Here is a 14,886-nt window from a genome sequence, read left to right as displayed (position 1 = left end):
CGTCAAGGTGCAAATTTGCACCCACTAGCTGGATTTACTCCTAACTGTAAACAACGCTCTTAGGGGCATATTCAATTACGATTCCGGAACGGGCCGCAAACTTAATCCACGGTACCGCAATAACGTGGATTTTCATTTGCAGCCGATAGGGTTGCGTACGAAAGTCTGCGTTATTGCGGTACCGTATTACCGGCAATAGTGCACACTTTCCGCGGTAACGAGCGTTACCGCGGACCGGAATCCTGATTGAATATGCCCCATAGTGTTGAGCCTTTGCTACACAACTGTACAAGAAGAAAATAATTTATACATACTTATTTTACAATGTGGGTGGAAAACAAAAATATGTTCATAGCACCAGTTGAAACTTAAATGTAAATGTTAATGTTGGAGAACACCCGACACATCAATACTGGATATACCAAAGAAACTTGAGATTGATAAGAGATGTGCTGATAATATTCTTCATTATACTGACTACAGGACTCAACTAAAATGTAGATCCAGGTTATATAAATATGTACATGACACATGGCATACATCTCTGTGTGTTGAATAAGAATTAAAGCAGTTCATTCCCTGTTACATGAATCATTTAAAAATTATGCAGAAATGTGGAAACATTTATTGGGAAGCAGTGTACTACATTCTTATAACCAAACTGTATCAATGTTGTTGTGTGCACTGAGCTTCTAAACATTTCCATAAACTGCAGCCCTGTCACTAGGAGGATGGTAGATCCAATGTACGTAAAGCGGACACAAAAATATGAATTTCTCAGAAAGTGAGCTGTACATTTCACTTATGGTAAACATATTAATAATATATATTAAGATTGCACAGGCGGAACTGGCGAGCTGTGGGCCCCGGTCTCAGGGAGGAGGGAACCAGGCAGGGGCGGATTGGCCATTACCTTTACCGGGAAGCTCCCCGGGAGGCCGGTGGCCTAACGAGGCCGCCTTCTATTTTTTTATTTTTTTTTTGTGTCACCCGGCGCTGTTGGAAGGAGGGCAACAATCCAAAAATTGGTAGTCAGTGGTAAGCACCAGGCAGCCTCACGCATCGCGAGGCTGCCTGGTGCTGCAGCACTGTGGGTGATACAGCACTGTGCCCGCGATCAGACAGGAAGCAGGAAGTATTCATTTCCTGTCTGTCTGATCAGGTTTGTGCAGCAACGCTGCAGAGCGCGCCGGCCCTGATACTTAAGGTAAGTGAAAGGGGGCTACATATGTGAAAACTATATGTGAGGGGGCTACATATGTGTAAACTATATGTGAGGGGGCTATATATGTGAAAACTATATGTGAGGGGGCTATATGTGTGAAAACTATATGTGAGGGGGCTACATCTGGGAAAACTATGTGAAGGGGCTACATCTAGAAAAACTATATGTGAGGGGGCTACAGCTTTTTTCCTGCATTGCTTTAGAAATGACCCACTGTGTATTAAGTCATCATATATAGGTTTTCCTAAATGTTTTCCCAACCAAATTCCAAGTTCTAAATCCCGCCTACTTTTGTGTTGGCCCCACCTACATTTAAGTTGGCCCCGCCCACACGAGGCCACTTCAATAATTTTTTCCAGGGCCACTTTAAGTTCCCAATCCGCCCCTGGAACCAGGGCCCCCGACCCTCTGCATCTGCCATGCAGCGGGCCCCATTATCTCCATTGGCCCCGGTACACGGCACCTGCTGCACCAATGGTAGTTCTGCCACAGATTGTATTTCTCTTAACAAAAGGAAGTAAAATAGATGTTCGATATTACGTTAGGTAATATGTATAAACGTGTAAGCCTATGAAATTCAATATGTCAATGCAAATGGTCACCTTTACAACCATTTAAGTAAGACTTTGACTCTTTATGCTTTTTGGTTAGCACATTGCTAAGAATTGATTATAGTTATGTAAGTACCTTACATTTCTATGTCGAATAATGATAAAGGACCTCTTTAAAACTGACAAGGGACCTACATCACAACATTTTATAGTTGTATGGTATAATTATAGTTTATAGTTGCGTAGAATATTGTGATAATTGTGCAATCAATTTATGAGGGTCTGAAGCTTAAATAATATTGCAGAATTCATTCTTATTATGGCTCAAGCAGTAACTCAAAACCTTTCAAGTTCTGTACTATATGCATTTATTGTAGATAGTACTAAATTTCACTGTTGTTCACTCCTAAACGACCACTATGAAGACCAGTAACGATAGACAGGAATGACATGTACAACCCTGTAAACAGCACACATCCTACTATGACTTTTATCTTTGGTGCTCATTTAATAACAATGTAAAAAGATATCCTGTAACTCATAGCAACCAGATATATCATTTAACAGTCTATTGTAGTCAATGTCTGGTTGCTATGGGTTACAACACATCATTGCTATTTGTCCCATGTTAAGAAAGAAGCTGTCTGTGAGGATGGAGACTGCAGCATTGATCCTCATGCTCCAATGAACTAAACAAGCAGGTATTTTTAATCTTCTAAATCTCAAAAGGCAAAACAAAGGAACACAGTATATTTAAACAGAATACAGCTGTCAAACAAATCAACCAGAAACACAAAGTTAAGGAAAGCAAAATTAAAAGCTCATAAGAAAAATATTTTCTCTGTATTACAATTTGCCCTTTGTTCAGTACAGAAACACTAACTCAGACAGTACATGCAGGTCTATTTGTACTTGCACATATCAAATAACAGGTAATGCAAGTTTTAGTGTAGTGTTCATCATTTAGCTTTCTGAGTATTGGTGGTGGTATCTGCTGTCCTAGGTGCTGATTCTTCCCTCAAGACTCAGATATTTGGTTTATATAAACTTTTCCAACTCTGTACCAAACAATTCAAATAACAGCCAATTTAATAATCCTCCTTTGCACAATCAATGTAGATTTCTTTTACCTGTGATTCAAAAGTGTATGTTCGGAAAAATGTCACCTGAAAGTATTGCCTATCACATTTACACTTCTCTAATTAAGTTGAACTTTTCCTTTTCTTTTTTCTCTTAATGTTTTGCTTGTTTGGCTTTCATTATGGTCAGTGATTACCAACATGTGTTGTTTTTTGACACATCTGCCGATGCAGACAACACAAAATTTATTTTATTGTTACATACTAATGATAAAATATTGTAATAACTCTACCCACAATCATGGTTAAATATCTGTATATTTAAATTATAGCTAATTTGTGTAATTTAGAATTACATCATAGTTCATAAATAACCTCCATTGAACAAATTAAAAACTTATTTTCAGACTCTTTCCATTTCCCCTGAAATCTTGTGACACGTCCAGCAGCATTATGACGCAAACATGTTTTGCCGCACTTGTTGGGACTTACTGATTTTGGCATTCAGCATACTAATGAAATTATCTTAAATTTCATGTATCACAATTTAACATTAAAATGTTTTAAATACAGCAATAGTTTATTTTTTTTGCATAAAAAAGTGTGTTCTTTGTAAAATACACCAGGGGGCATATTCAATTGTACACGTATTGCCTCCAGAAAAGGCACGAAGGCACTCCACGTTACAGCTAATTAAATATACCCCCTGAAGTGAGAAAAGGGCACCCAAAGTAATCAGTTTATGATATTACCATTGATTTATACACAAAACAATATTACATTAAGCCCCACACTACTACACAAAAAAATCAGCCTATACTACATTATTGCTTTATATATAATTTTATCTAGGAGCTGCTTACTTAAAACCATTGACCTGAAAAGCATTGTGCTTTGGTATCTGTGTTAGGTAACAGTATATACAAATACACTTGTAAGGTATATTCAAATGTGAATGGGTTGACATATTGCATGCAAGCAAATGCTTTCAATGATGAATCATTTAAACAGTTTTTATTTACAAATGTAACATTTTGCATTTTTCCCCTCTATTACAGAATATATGGCCAAGAACTTCACATTTACTTGAATGAGGAGAGTGCTCCACAGGAGAGCCTAATTGAGCTGCCAGAGAAACATCTCACTTTTACCATCCAGCTTCTGATTAGTTGGCCAAGGATAATACACTATTTTTATATGCATGTTCTTACCATGGAGATTTATGTAAACCAGCAACACTGTGGATAGTATAGACTTATGGAAAATGGGGGCTGAATTTTAATCATGCTGTGCATGAATGAGTGAGTGGCAGGAGACACTCAGGAGGATTCAATAATCTACTAACAAATATATAGAGTTGTCAATTTTCATCATACACTGGTTCCTATGGGCATTTATGCATTGACTATAGGCCTCAAACAACTCTACCCGAATATAGCAGCAAATGATCTGTAGAGGACTTAACGAGAAAGAAAGAAAAACACAGAAGCTGGTAATAGACCGTAGAGCGAGAGTGATGGATAATTGTTTCTGACTGACTATGATGTCATGCTGACCTCACATGACCCCAGCCCATACAGGGTTTCCAGGAGGACGTTTAAGTGCGGTTATAAATAAAACTGTAAAATGTATGGAAATAGCACTGGCAAAGTGTAGTTTTCAGTGACGTAGCCAACGTTAACTCCAAGGAATAAAAAGTATTTCTTTATTATTATTATTATAATAATAATATTATTATATGTATTTATTATATCTTTAAAACTGTGTTTAAGTATGAGGCTTAAAATTTAATGTACCTATATCCAAAATAAGGCAATTTAACATACTGATTGGTGTGATTCATGCTTTCTTCTCAACATCTGCAATACATTATAAAATATCAACTATAATAATAGTACTTGCATACACATGCTTTGCAATGTGTTATTTAAGCTCATAGATAATAAGTCTTATAGCATGACTTTGAGGTACATACGTGCAGTAATTGCATGTAGACTAAGAGGATGCAACATGTCAGCAGATGTCTTTTCTTGGCAGCAACTGAAGCTGAAGGAATCAAGCCAACCAGACCAGGGTCCCCTGAGTTCTATATAATTAAAGAATAAGAGCTGCCACAATGGCTTGGGTATTATTGCTACTTCTCAGAGATGTGTGTATGTGACATGTCTGTGCTGTGCTTCTCAAACAATATAAACCCAAAGATGGTAACACTGAGGTTATAGTCAAGACTGTAGATATTGTAAACTTGTCTTGTGTTTTTATTGGGTTGATTGCGTATACAGTACATATACACTGAATATGACTAAAAACCAAGGCCATGTAACAGACTGCTGAAGAGGAAATAAAGCCACAGACAAAGCTGTAATAATGATATCATACGATGGCAGAGTTCTGCCTCGAGTGTCAAGACCACGCGTCCTATTATTAGCCCATATAGGAGACTTCTGCAATGTTATTTATATATATTGGCTGTTTATTTCTATCCATAAACAGCAGGAACTTAATGTGTGATATACAATTATTCAACAAAGTCTTGTATTGTAAAACAGTGACAATGAGCACAAAGGCAGCAATTTCTGATTTTATTTTTTTTCAACATATATATTTACTGAAAATGTTCCAAAATGTACAACATGTTTCAAGTAAATATGTGAAAATACATTAACAATATAAATAATGGTGTTTATTGTTTATTTGTCCACACAATCAGTGACAAAGGTCTTACAGCAAGATGACTGCAGTAAGCTGCCAATATACCTTCTGTAAATAATCTTGTATCGCTTCACCTCTACAAAGCCATTATCCAATCTTCTCTCTGCGCACAATTAACCGCACAGAGGAAAAAAAAAATGTTTGGACCTGCATTTAAATAGGTCAAATATTTTGCAGGCAAGGTGAAGTGGTTTCACAATTCTTATGATCTGAACTAGTTTCTACAAAAATATTTCATGATCTAAATGTACCAAAGTATCCTAATAATTTAGAGAAAAGAGAAAGTGCTTACAATGTAATATAAGATATCTGTTTGAGTAACTGACCATATAAGCAGCCAATCCTATCCACTGCAAATCCCTCCACTTGGGACAACATCAGAAACCGAGAGGCATTGGAATAGAGATACAGTAAATTATTTTAGGAAGACTATGTGAGCTGCATTTATTGTTTTTATTTATAAACAACAATCTTAAATTCTGGACTACGATTTTTTTTAAATCAACAATATAGAAGAGTTTACTTTGTTAGAAATTAAAATGCGGATTATAATTTTTAAATGATTTTAAATTTCTGTAAATAACGAAAACCTCATAGGCTGGTAGAATGCTGGACACCTTTCACAGGAAAAAAGATGAGAAATAAAAAGTAAGGTAATTTCAATGTTAGGCAGGCTTCCCTGACTAATGTCAGAATTAATGTCTCTTAATCCCAGTAAACTGGACTATGTAATATGTCAATAAAAATGTTCATTTCTCTAGTTAGCATGAATATAAAAGTTCTACATTTTTGTTGTTGTTACTGTTATTACAACTATTATATTACCTTCAGATAGATCATGGTTCAAGGGCTTAGTGATGTATAACCTGCAATCTGCAAACACTGATCATTTATGTATGGTCAGGTCTCTTAGGACCTAAGTGTGCACTACTAGGCCTGGGTTCAACATGCGGTGAATCATGGAGTGTCCATTCATCTGCTGTTCTACATAATTACACTGAAAACACACTTCCTGACTGTGAATGATAATTACACAGATTACCTGCACAAGACCAAGGGCTAGATTTACTAAACTGCGGGTTTGGAAAAGTTGAGATGTTGCCTATAGCAACCAATCAGATTCTTTCATTTATTTAGTGCATTCTACAATATACCCCCAAACATACTTATATTCCACATACAGCATGCTTTGGGATTGGATACCAAAAGCTTACATAAGCAGACATTCATAGAGATGATTTAATATGTTATAATAATAATCACGGAAGCTTTAGACTAATTTACTGATTATTTAAGCATTTACTTGCACAATAAAGGAATAATAAGTCTTGACCACATTGATCATATAAGACACTTTAAAATAAGCTATACACATTATAAAAATATGATGCTATAAAATTGCCCTGACATACATGTGTGTGATATATATATATATATGTAGTGACAATATAGCTGACAAGATACCTTAGAATAATTGACTGTGACAAAATTAAATTACCAGAATGCTATTTGCACAGTCATAGCACTTGTAGTGCTGAATGCTAGAGGTGACACATTAGCACTATGTTTTGTCTGCAGTGAGCACACTTTTTAGACAGAATCTCCCAAGAGAATCACTTAAGTAAAGAGCAGCAATTTCACATATTTCAACACAATGTACATTTAATTAGCCCACTCCGGACCAAAATGATGCAAACTGATCTAGCAGTGAAACGGTTAGAAACACATTACTATAAAAGTTTTTCTGAATAATTATTCTTGGTATGTATAATGTGTCTTTCTTTTACAGTGAGGGACCACCAGATGTGTTATTTCTGTAACATGGAACTGCAGCAGCGGCTCAGTCAGATCCCATATGTCGACATAAAGCATCAGCTGTAACTGCCTGTTTAGTCTTTTCCATTCTGTTTGGGCTAAAGTATCTCAAGCTGAAAGGAAAACGGAATGTTGAAGCCAATAGCTGCTTGTGCTGGGGTGAATCTTAAGTTTGGGCATTGTGGTGCAAGTCACTGTACAGACAAAATGTTTAAACGGTGTGCAATACATTTTATTATTTACTTTGGGTGCTTGCTACAATTAAAGTTGCATCCTGTTTGAAATGATGAATTTGTATTCTTATTACTAGCGGGGTCACCCGGCGTTGTGTGGGCCTGATTTCTAATGTGTAGCCGTTTTTATGTATTCGTAAATTATTTGGTAAATAGACCAAAAATGCTATTTAGAAAATAAGATTTGTTGCTTTGTTGCGTTGTCGTTATGTCGTGTCGTGGCAAGATTTCCTTCCAGCAGGCAAACAATTGTTTACAACCCAAAAATGAATGTTTTCAATATTTGTCGCTCTGTCGCTTTGTTGCTATGTGGTCTAATAGCTTACTTTTTCGATACTAAATAACTATGTAAGATTTGCCAGCTTTACTTTAAGAGCTGTGGAAGATATTTGACAACAAATAAACTTCTTCTTTGATATGCACAGATTATTATTATTACATGTACTACTTTATTACTCTAGTTGCAGTTTAGGATTTATATTAGTAAAAAACAATTTGTATTCAAGTAGCTCTTTTCTTCCTCTCAGCTGATGGCCCATAGGACATGCGGCAATCAAAAGCATTTTTGTTTTCCTCAGCCTGGGAACCTATATAGACTATTGTATGACATCATTTGTGTAATGGGTTCTGACTTCTGACCCATGAATCCATACTTGTAGAATCCATGCTGCCTTTCTCAAAAACAACTTGGACTGCACTATTTGAGTTCTTACAATAACACCAGAATTAACACGCTCTTCCAATGACAACAAAACCTATAATTTTCTGTCTGATCTATTTGTCTATATTCACTCACAGACCCCACATGCTTAACTGACTTCACACCGTAACAGTAAAATATAATTAAATGCTCTTTCACAATGTAAAGGGTCTACTTCTGCTTATATTTTTGTGCCAAAGCTCATGGATCTCTGGTCCATAATGGCAGTATCCGTGGGGTCACAGAAATTTGCACTGGCCAATGGGAAGTTGGCCAGATCGATGGCCTTGCCGAATACCGTTTAGGCGCACTTCTTTCCGCACTTCTTCACCTTTGTCTATATACTTAAAATGTGACGCACTTTGCAGCTTCCAATTGCATTTCTGTGGGAAGCGCATTTTTAGGAGCACCTTGACTGATGTAATAAAAATATTCAAACACACAAAAGTGACGCATGTAATTACAACACTCCTAATGTCACCTCAATGTCATGATTCCTTTATAACATAAAGAAGCTAAACCAAGTAACATTTTAGGAGAATACTAGAAAAGTTTAAAGGTTTATAGAGGTTGCGCTTAGTAGTAGTTGGTTGGACTTTGATGTGATGCTTTAAGCACCCCATACAGCATATTTTCAGGTTTCTCTGCTGTCCTACAGGACTACACTTTTACGGGAGTGTTTCCAAATACATTGAAGCGGGTGTGCACTTTTAAATGTGCTTGGCAGATGGAAGGTTCATTTGCACACATAAAAAAGAAACGCAGATGTGCAGAATTTGCACTTCGGAACTACAGCTTTGCATCAGCAGTGGTGGAGGCGTTTTCTTGCACTCCCCCCCCCCCCCCCCCCAGAGGAAGTCACCAGAGTCCCAGATGCCAGCACTTCCTGTGAATCAGTGGTTTCATGAAAAGTGCTTGTAAAAAGGGGGCAAATCAGTTTCTTTGCATAATGTCGCTCTGATGTCACTGAATGCAACTACAATTGAAATTAATAATCCCATAGATTGTAAGCTTACGAGCAGGTTTCTCTTACCACTCTGTCTGTATGTATTACCCAGTATTGTTTTATTAATGTTTGTTCCCAATTATAAAGCGCTACGGAATTTGCTGGCGCTATATAAATAAATGATGATGATGAATAATGCGTTTCCTCAAAGCTCTACTGAGCATTCTTATATGGAAAAACAATCACTTTTATACCCAATGTTATGCTATAGTTTAATATTTAAAGCATTGCAAATATTACATTGCATTTAACATCCTTATATATATTCTATACTGTAATACACAAAATCAGTGTTTTAACATGTAATTTACCGCATATATATGGAGTTCAATCATTGGAGCATTAGACAAAGTAACAAAACCTAGCCATATTGAATAAATAGAATGTGCTATAGAGGCTGGATTTAGTTCCTTAACAGGTGGGCTTTGGAATTCATAAATTGGCAGGATTATAATTCCTAATAAAGCAACTGACCAATCTCTCTCCCTGGCACTTGCCAAGAGTAAATATGTTTTATTATTACCTCTTTATGTAGCACTAACATATTCAGTAGCATTTTTGGCCCGTGGGTCTATTCCAGAGATGAGCAACAGGCGGCCCTCCGAGCCTTCCCCTGCGGCCGCAGCTCCTTCCTGCTTTAAGGTCACATTTGTTTGTTATAATTTATAATACTTGTTTAAAATGCTGATGTGTTATTACAGATAATTGTCTCTTTCTTTGATTAAATGTATTACTCTTTACTGGGGTAGAGAGTAATGTGCGGCCCATTAAAGGTTAGAGAGCTGCTCATGCGCCTCTGTTGTGTACCAGGTTGCCCATCACTGGTCTATACAGAGATCATAGCCCTGTATATGCAGACAGACATTATAAATGACCCTCACAGATCACAGTACATTGCAGACATTTCTAGGACACTTACCTGTTTGTAGCAGACCGGCACCACTGTCCTTGACTCCAAAGTGTTGCTGAATATCCAGTAAGACACCTGTGAAAGGCAGACAATATAGGTGATTTGCGTTGGTTAAATGACAAATACGTGACAATGCTATATAGGCAGGATGCATAAAACATATATACTATAATTGGGCTGACATCTCTTGTCTATATGACAATTAGTTGTGTGAAATTAGGAATAACTGTATTTAATCAATCACAAGGTGGTATACGAGACCCAAGTATATTCACAAAGCATTTTAGATGCTCAAAAACGAAAACAAGATAGTTGCTTAACAAAAAAAATGAAAGACAATACGCTAGCAAAATTTACAGGAGTATTTTTGGAGGCAGATAAAAGAGGAAATAAAATGTACAAACAAGTTAAATATTGAGGAAGAGAAAGTGAATGGATGCAGTATGTTCATGTTAAGCATCATCCAATGCACCATTTCTCCAGAACAAGAGCCCAATTACTTTACAAATGGATCCACATTCAGGTCATTCAAGCTCAAGAAAAAGTACCAGGGAAATTAGATTTAGCTAATCTTTAAGTGGTTTTTGTATCTGTAGCCAGCTTATTTTGCTGCTCTCCACTATGAATGCATTCTGGTTGCTTTTGTACTGTAGACAGGGCATTAAGTAGGTCCTCTATTATAAGAGTACAGTGACTGATGACTACAAGACTACAGAGACTGATTCAAATAGACTTTATTAAAGCACTGCCCTTCCCTTATCTACAGCACTTTACACTGCAATCTGCAGAAAAATACTAGACTATGCTCCTATTTCTTTTTTTAGATAATAATATTCACCTCTGTAAACATTTTTTCAGAAAAATGCAAGTTACAGGATAAACAGTTTGGTGGAAAAATATATTTTTTTCCAAATCAGATCTTTTCTTGGAAATAGTACACTTTCTGCCTATGTAAGCTAGTGTTCTCTTTTATGTCACTGTCAAAGTTTTAGGAATGAGCCCTTCCTGCAAGTGCTTATCACATGTGGCAACTGGAGTTTCTGTTCATCATTAGTACAAGGATAAGGAAAATATGATAAGAAAGCATTGATCAGCACATTTTGTGGTTGTCATTCGTGTTTTTTTTTCCAATTGAAACAATAAAAATCTACAGCTTAATAAATGGAAATATGATTAGAATATATTTAAATGTCAGACAAACATAAATTATATTGTTTTTCTGTTTACTTATTATTGTTGACAACTAAATTTAATATAAACCTGTATTTCACGTTATTTGTTCCATAACTGTTTTACTCTTTACTTATATCTCCTTTTTAATCTGTCTCCTCCTTTTCCTGCGGGTATATCCTTCCTAGCACCAGTTGGTCCAGCATGAAAATAATAGGAGACAAACTCAATGGATTTCTAGTAGTGTAAGGAGAAACATAGTTTGTGACTCCAAATTTGAGGGCTGAGAGGACAGAATGGTAATAACTACAATGTCATTGGGGCACATAATCATCATTCCAGGCCAATCTTTATTTGTGGTTTTAAAAACGCAACAGTAGCTGTATGCGTGACCGATGTGTGTGTGTGTGCACATGTTATATATATATTTATTACATTTTATTTTTATTAGGTACATGTGAATGCAAGTTAGAGTGTTAAAAAATAACTCCACTAAAACAAAACATTTTGTTATGGGCAGGGTTCAATGAAAATAATTTTTTTTAAAAATGAGATAGAAGTTATCGTGAATGCTGTGAAGGATCTTTTTACTGCATCCATTAGGTTCACTAATCATAAGGGCCGTAACTAGGGCTGTGCGACAAGGGGCGACCGCCCAGGGCGCAACACTGAAGGGGGGGCGCAGTTTAGGAATATTTTAGGTTAATTTGGTTAAAATTGAGGGGGGGGGGGGGCGGCATTTGTCTTTCTTCCCCCAGGCGATAGAATTCTAAGTTACGGCTCTGCTAAATCGGTGTAATTGTCCCAAGTCAGACTCCTCTCTTCTCTTACTGGTTGCCCTCTTTGAAATGGGCCAAGTAGGTGTAGATGCCATTCTGCCATGAACATCACATAACCCCATTTGACCTGCTTAACACAGTGTGAGCAGTAAGAGGAAGGAGGGATGTTGCATTACAGCCATCAAGGACCCTGGCGAATCCAACAAACAGCATGCCCATGATAAGGGCAATTTCATTTTAACGCCTACATTAAAATACGGCATACAGCCATATACCTCAGCGCTGCGGAATTAGTGGTGCTATATAAATAAATGGTGATGATGATGATGATGATACAGCAGATGTTCACAAACTGCTTACTTTCTATACGAAGACAAAAATAACATGTCCCATGTTTTGTCTCTTTCTAGAGAAAGTATGTCACATTGTGAAACTACCCCTCTAAAATGAAACACATTGTCTTTCTTGCATGAATTCCCATGAGATACTCAGCTGTGTCCACACACAGAAAGCTACAGGCTTTACATATAAGATGAAAAGATGATGAAACCAATACTACATAGAGACAGGGCGGTATCTCCCTCTTCTATGCACCTCTCCGTCTGAAGGTTGCATGTTCCCACAGCGGGAAGCAGTACAGCAGTTGCAATAACAATCCCAGAGTCTTTATTCCATACATCCGTAGGTATTGTATGCTCTGTTTGAACACTACTTCATCTGTTTTAAGGGTATTGTTATTGTTGTATAGATATCTTTTTCAGCTAGTGAGTCATATTAAGCCCATTTGGTCCCAAGAGGAAAATAAAATGTAAGCTCTGTGTGATTGGATCGCTCAATAACTTCATCTCAAGCAGTTAAATTATATATCAAGAAATGTGTTGATCGTGACTAAAGGCTGCTATTTTTGTGTCAACACAAACAAGAACTTATCTGTACTTGTCTTTACGCCCCTGGCCTATGCTAGTCGTTTAGTATGTCAGCATACCATAAATAATGTCAATATCTCAACACCATTACAGTCTCAGGATGTCAGTCTAGGTTATTACTTAGTGATCTGAGGTCAGTCCTGATGATTTATATAAACCCACATAGAGGATTCTGGGGCAGAGCAAGGACAACACACTCCCTAGACCCCTGGTCTCCAGAGGCTGCATGGACTATAATTTGTTCCTTTAAGTTGCTTATTCATCAATATGCAGCACTTGCTGTAGAAAAAGTCATGACAAATTTAACACCTTGCAAAAAAAATTAACATAATTGAATATATTTATAATTTTGCATTAGATAAAATATTTATTTTTTATTATCGATTGTTATGAAGCTCTTTTTTTGTGTATTTTGTTTTTTTGTTTTTTTAAAGTATGCAAGTGTCTCTGTTGCTACTGCTGCCTGTACAGAATTTTAGCCTGTGGCACCGAACAAAAGAGAACCTTAAGAACAAAAACAAAATAAAACTAAATATGTCTTATTAACTGCTTCAGGTTTACAACACTGCATGGCCAATTTTCAGGTTTATCATGTTGTAACACTGAGTGACAATTGTCAGGGGCCTGCTGGGCAAGGGGGCATTTGCCCCCCCCCCCCAGGCCAGTCACTAGAATACCTGCAGTTATTTTTGATTTAATATGTTCCCAATAGACTGCTGAGCCTAGTCTCGCCGCCCCCCCCCACCCACCTGACAATTATTTTTCTCTTTTTTAACATACCCAAAATTAATTTGATATTGTTTTTTGCATGGACAGATATTGTCTTCATTTGGAAGCAATATTAATAAAAAGGCTTCTATTTTTTATTATATGATGAAAAAAGGCCCCCAAAATTTTACAAATATATATGTTTTATCTTGAGTACAGGACCCCAAATATGCGTGTTTAGTATAAGATATGACCAAGTTAGATGAAATAAAAGGTGTATATATTAGATTTCAAAGACTTGATAGAATCCCAGAAATAACCTTCATCTAAAATAGCAGACGCTCCAAAGTATTCGTCTGTGGATACTTTAATCAGAACTATTGTTTTTTTCTCAATCCTACTGAATGTTTTTGTAAAAAGAAATAAAATCCACTACAGCTGTGTTTAATGATTTTTTCTTTCACTTCAAGATATATGCAAATGGATAATAAACAAAACACCACAAATATATTCCGCCACGTCTCCAGTGTATAGGGATACTACACCCATGTGCTTCATTTACTGCATGTATACATTACTATGCAGGGCATTTTGGCTTTCAGAGGCCACATGTTCCATAGTCAGGGGGGGCTGGCAAATTTTAGCGCAGGGGGCGAGATTCCACTAAGCTGCCAATTAGAAGCGTTAAAAGCGGAAAACAAAAAAATTGCAAGCAGCCCAGTGACCCAGCCAAAGGTAGCAGCCCGGGGACGAGATGCATTTTTGATGATATACTATAGAATTAGATGACAATAAATATTAATATATATGTTTCCCCCACGTATACTACATTTCAGAGATGCATTTTTTTTCACTTACAACATGTAGGTTTATGGTCTGCAAAACACCAGCCATAGTCCCCAGCAAAGAGATAGGACTGTTGCTACACAATGTGAGTGCCTGGTGTCCACGGAGCGGCAGTGGGAGTGGTCAGTAACTGACTAAGAGGAACCCAAGACAAATCTGTAAAACCACTTACTTCAGGCAGGATGACTCAATAAGCCCATCCTGTCACAATGATAAAACACAAATA

At 36.9% G+C, this 14,886-nt stretch overlaps 1 protein-coding gene across 4 annotated transcripts in view; it reads right to left on the bottom strand.

Annotated features, from left to right (window-relative positions):
* The window catches only part of SPNS2 (SPNS lysolipid transporter 2, sphingosine-1-phosphate), a 110,795-nt gene that overhangs the window by 54,120 nt on the left and 41,789 nt on the right, over positions 1 to 14,886 (bottom strand). For all 4 annotated transcript variants that reach the window (XR_012688014.1, XM_075194981.1, XM_075194982.1 and 1 more), the window contains exon 2: positions 10,241 to 10,306. Coding sequence is in view for 3 of the 4 variants with exons in the window: in XM_075194981.1 (XP_075051082.1) it covers positions 10,241 to 10,306 (66 nt within the window). In the remaining variant the exon portion in view is untranslated. The remainder of the gene's footprint in view (positions 1 to 10,240; positions 10,307 to 14,886) is intronic.

The sequence above is a fragment of the Mixophyes fleayi genome, chromosome 2 (assembly GCF_038048845.1).
Source record: "Mixophyes fleayi isolate aMixFle1 chromosome 2, aMixFle1.hap1, whole genome shotgun sequence".
In the NCBI taxonomy this organism is placed as follows: domain Eukaryota; kingdom Metazoa; phylum Chordata; class Amphibia; order Anura; family Limnodynastidae; genus Mixophyes; species Mixophyes fleayi.
This window is presented reverse-complemented; position numbering and strand designations above follow the sequence as displayed.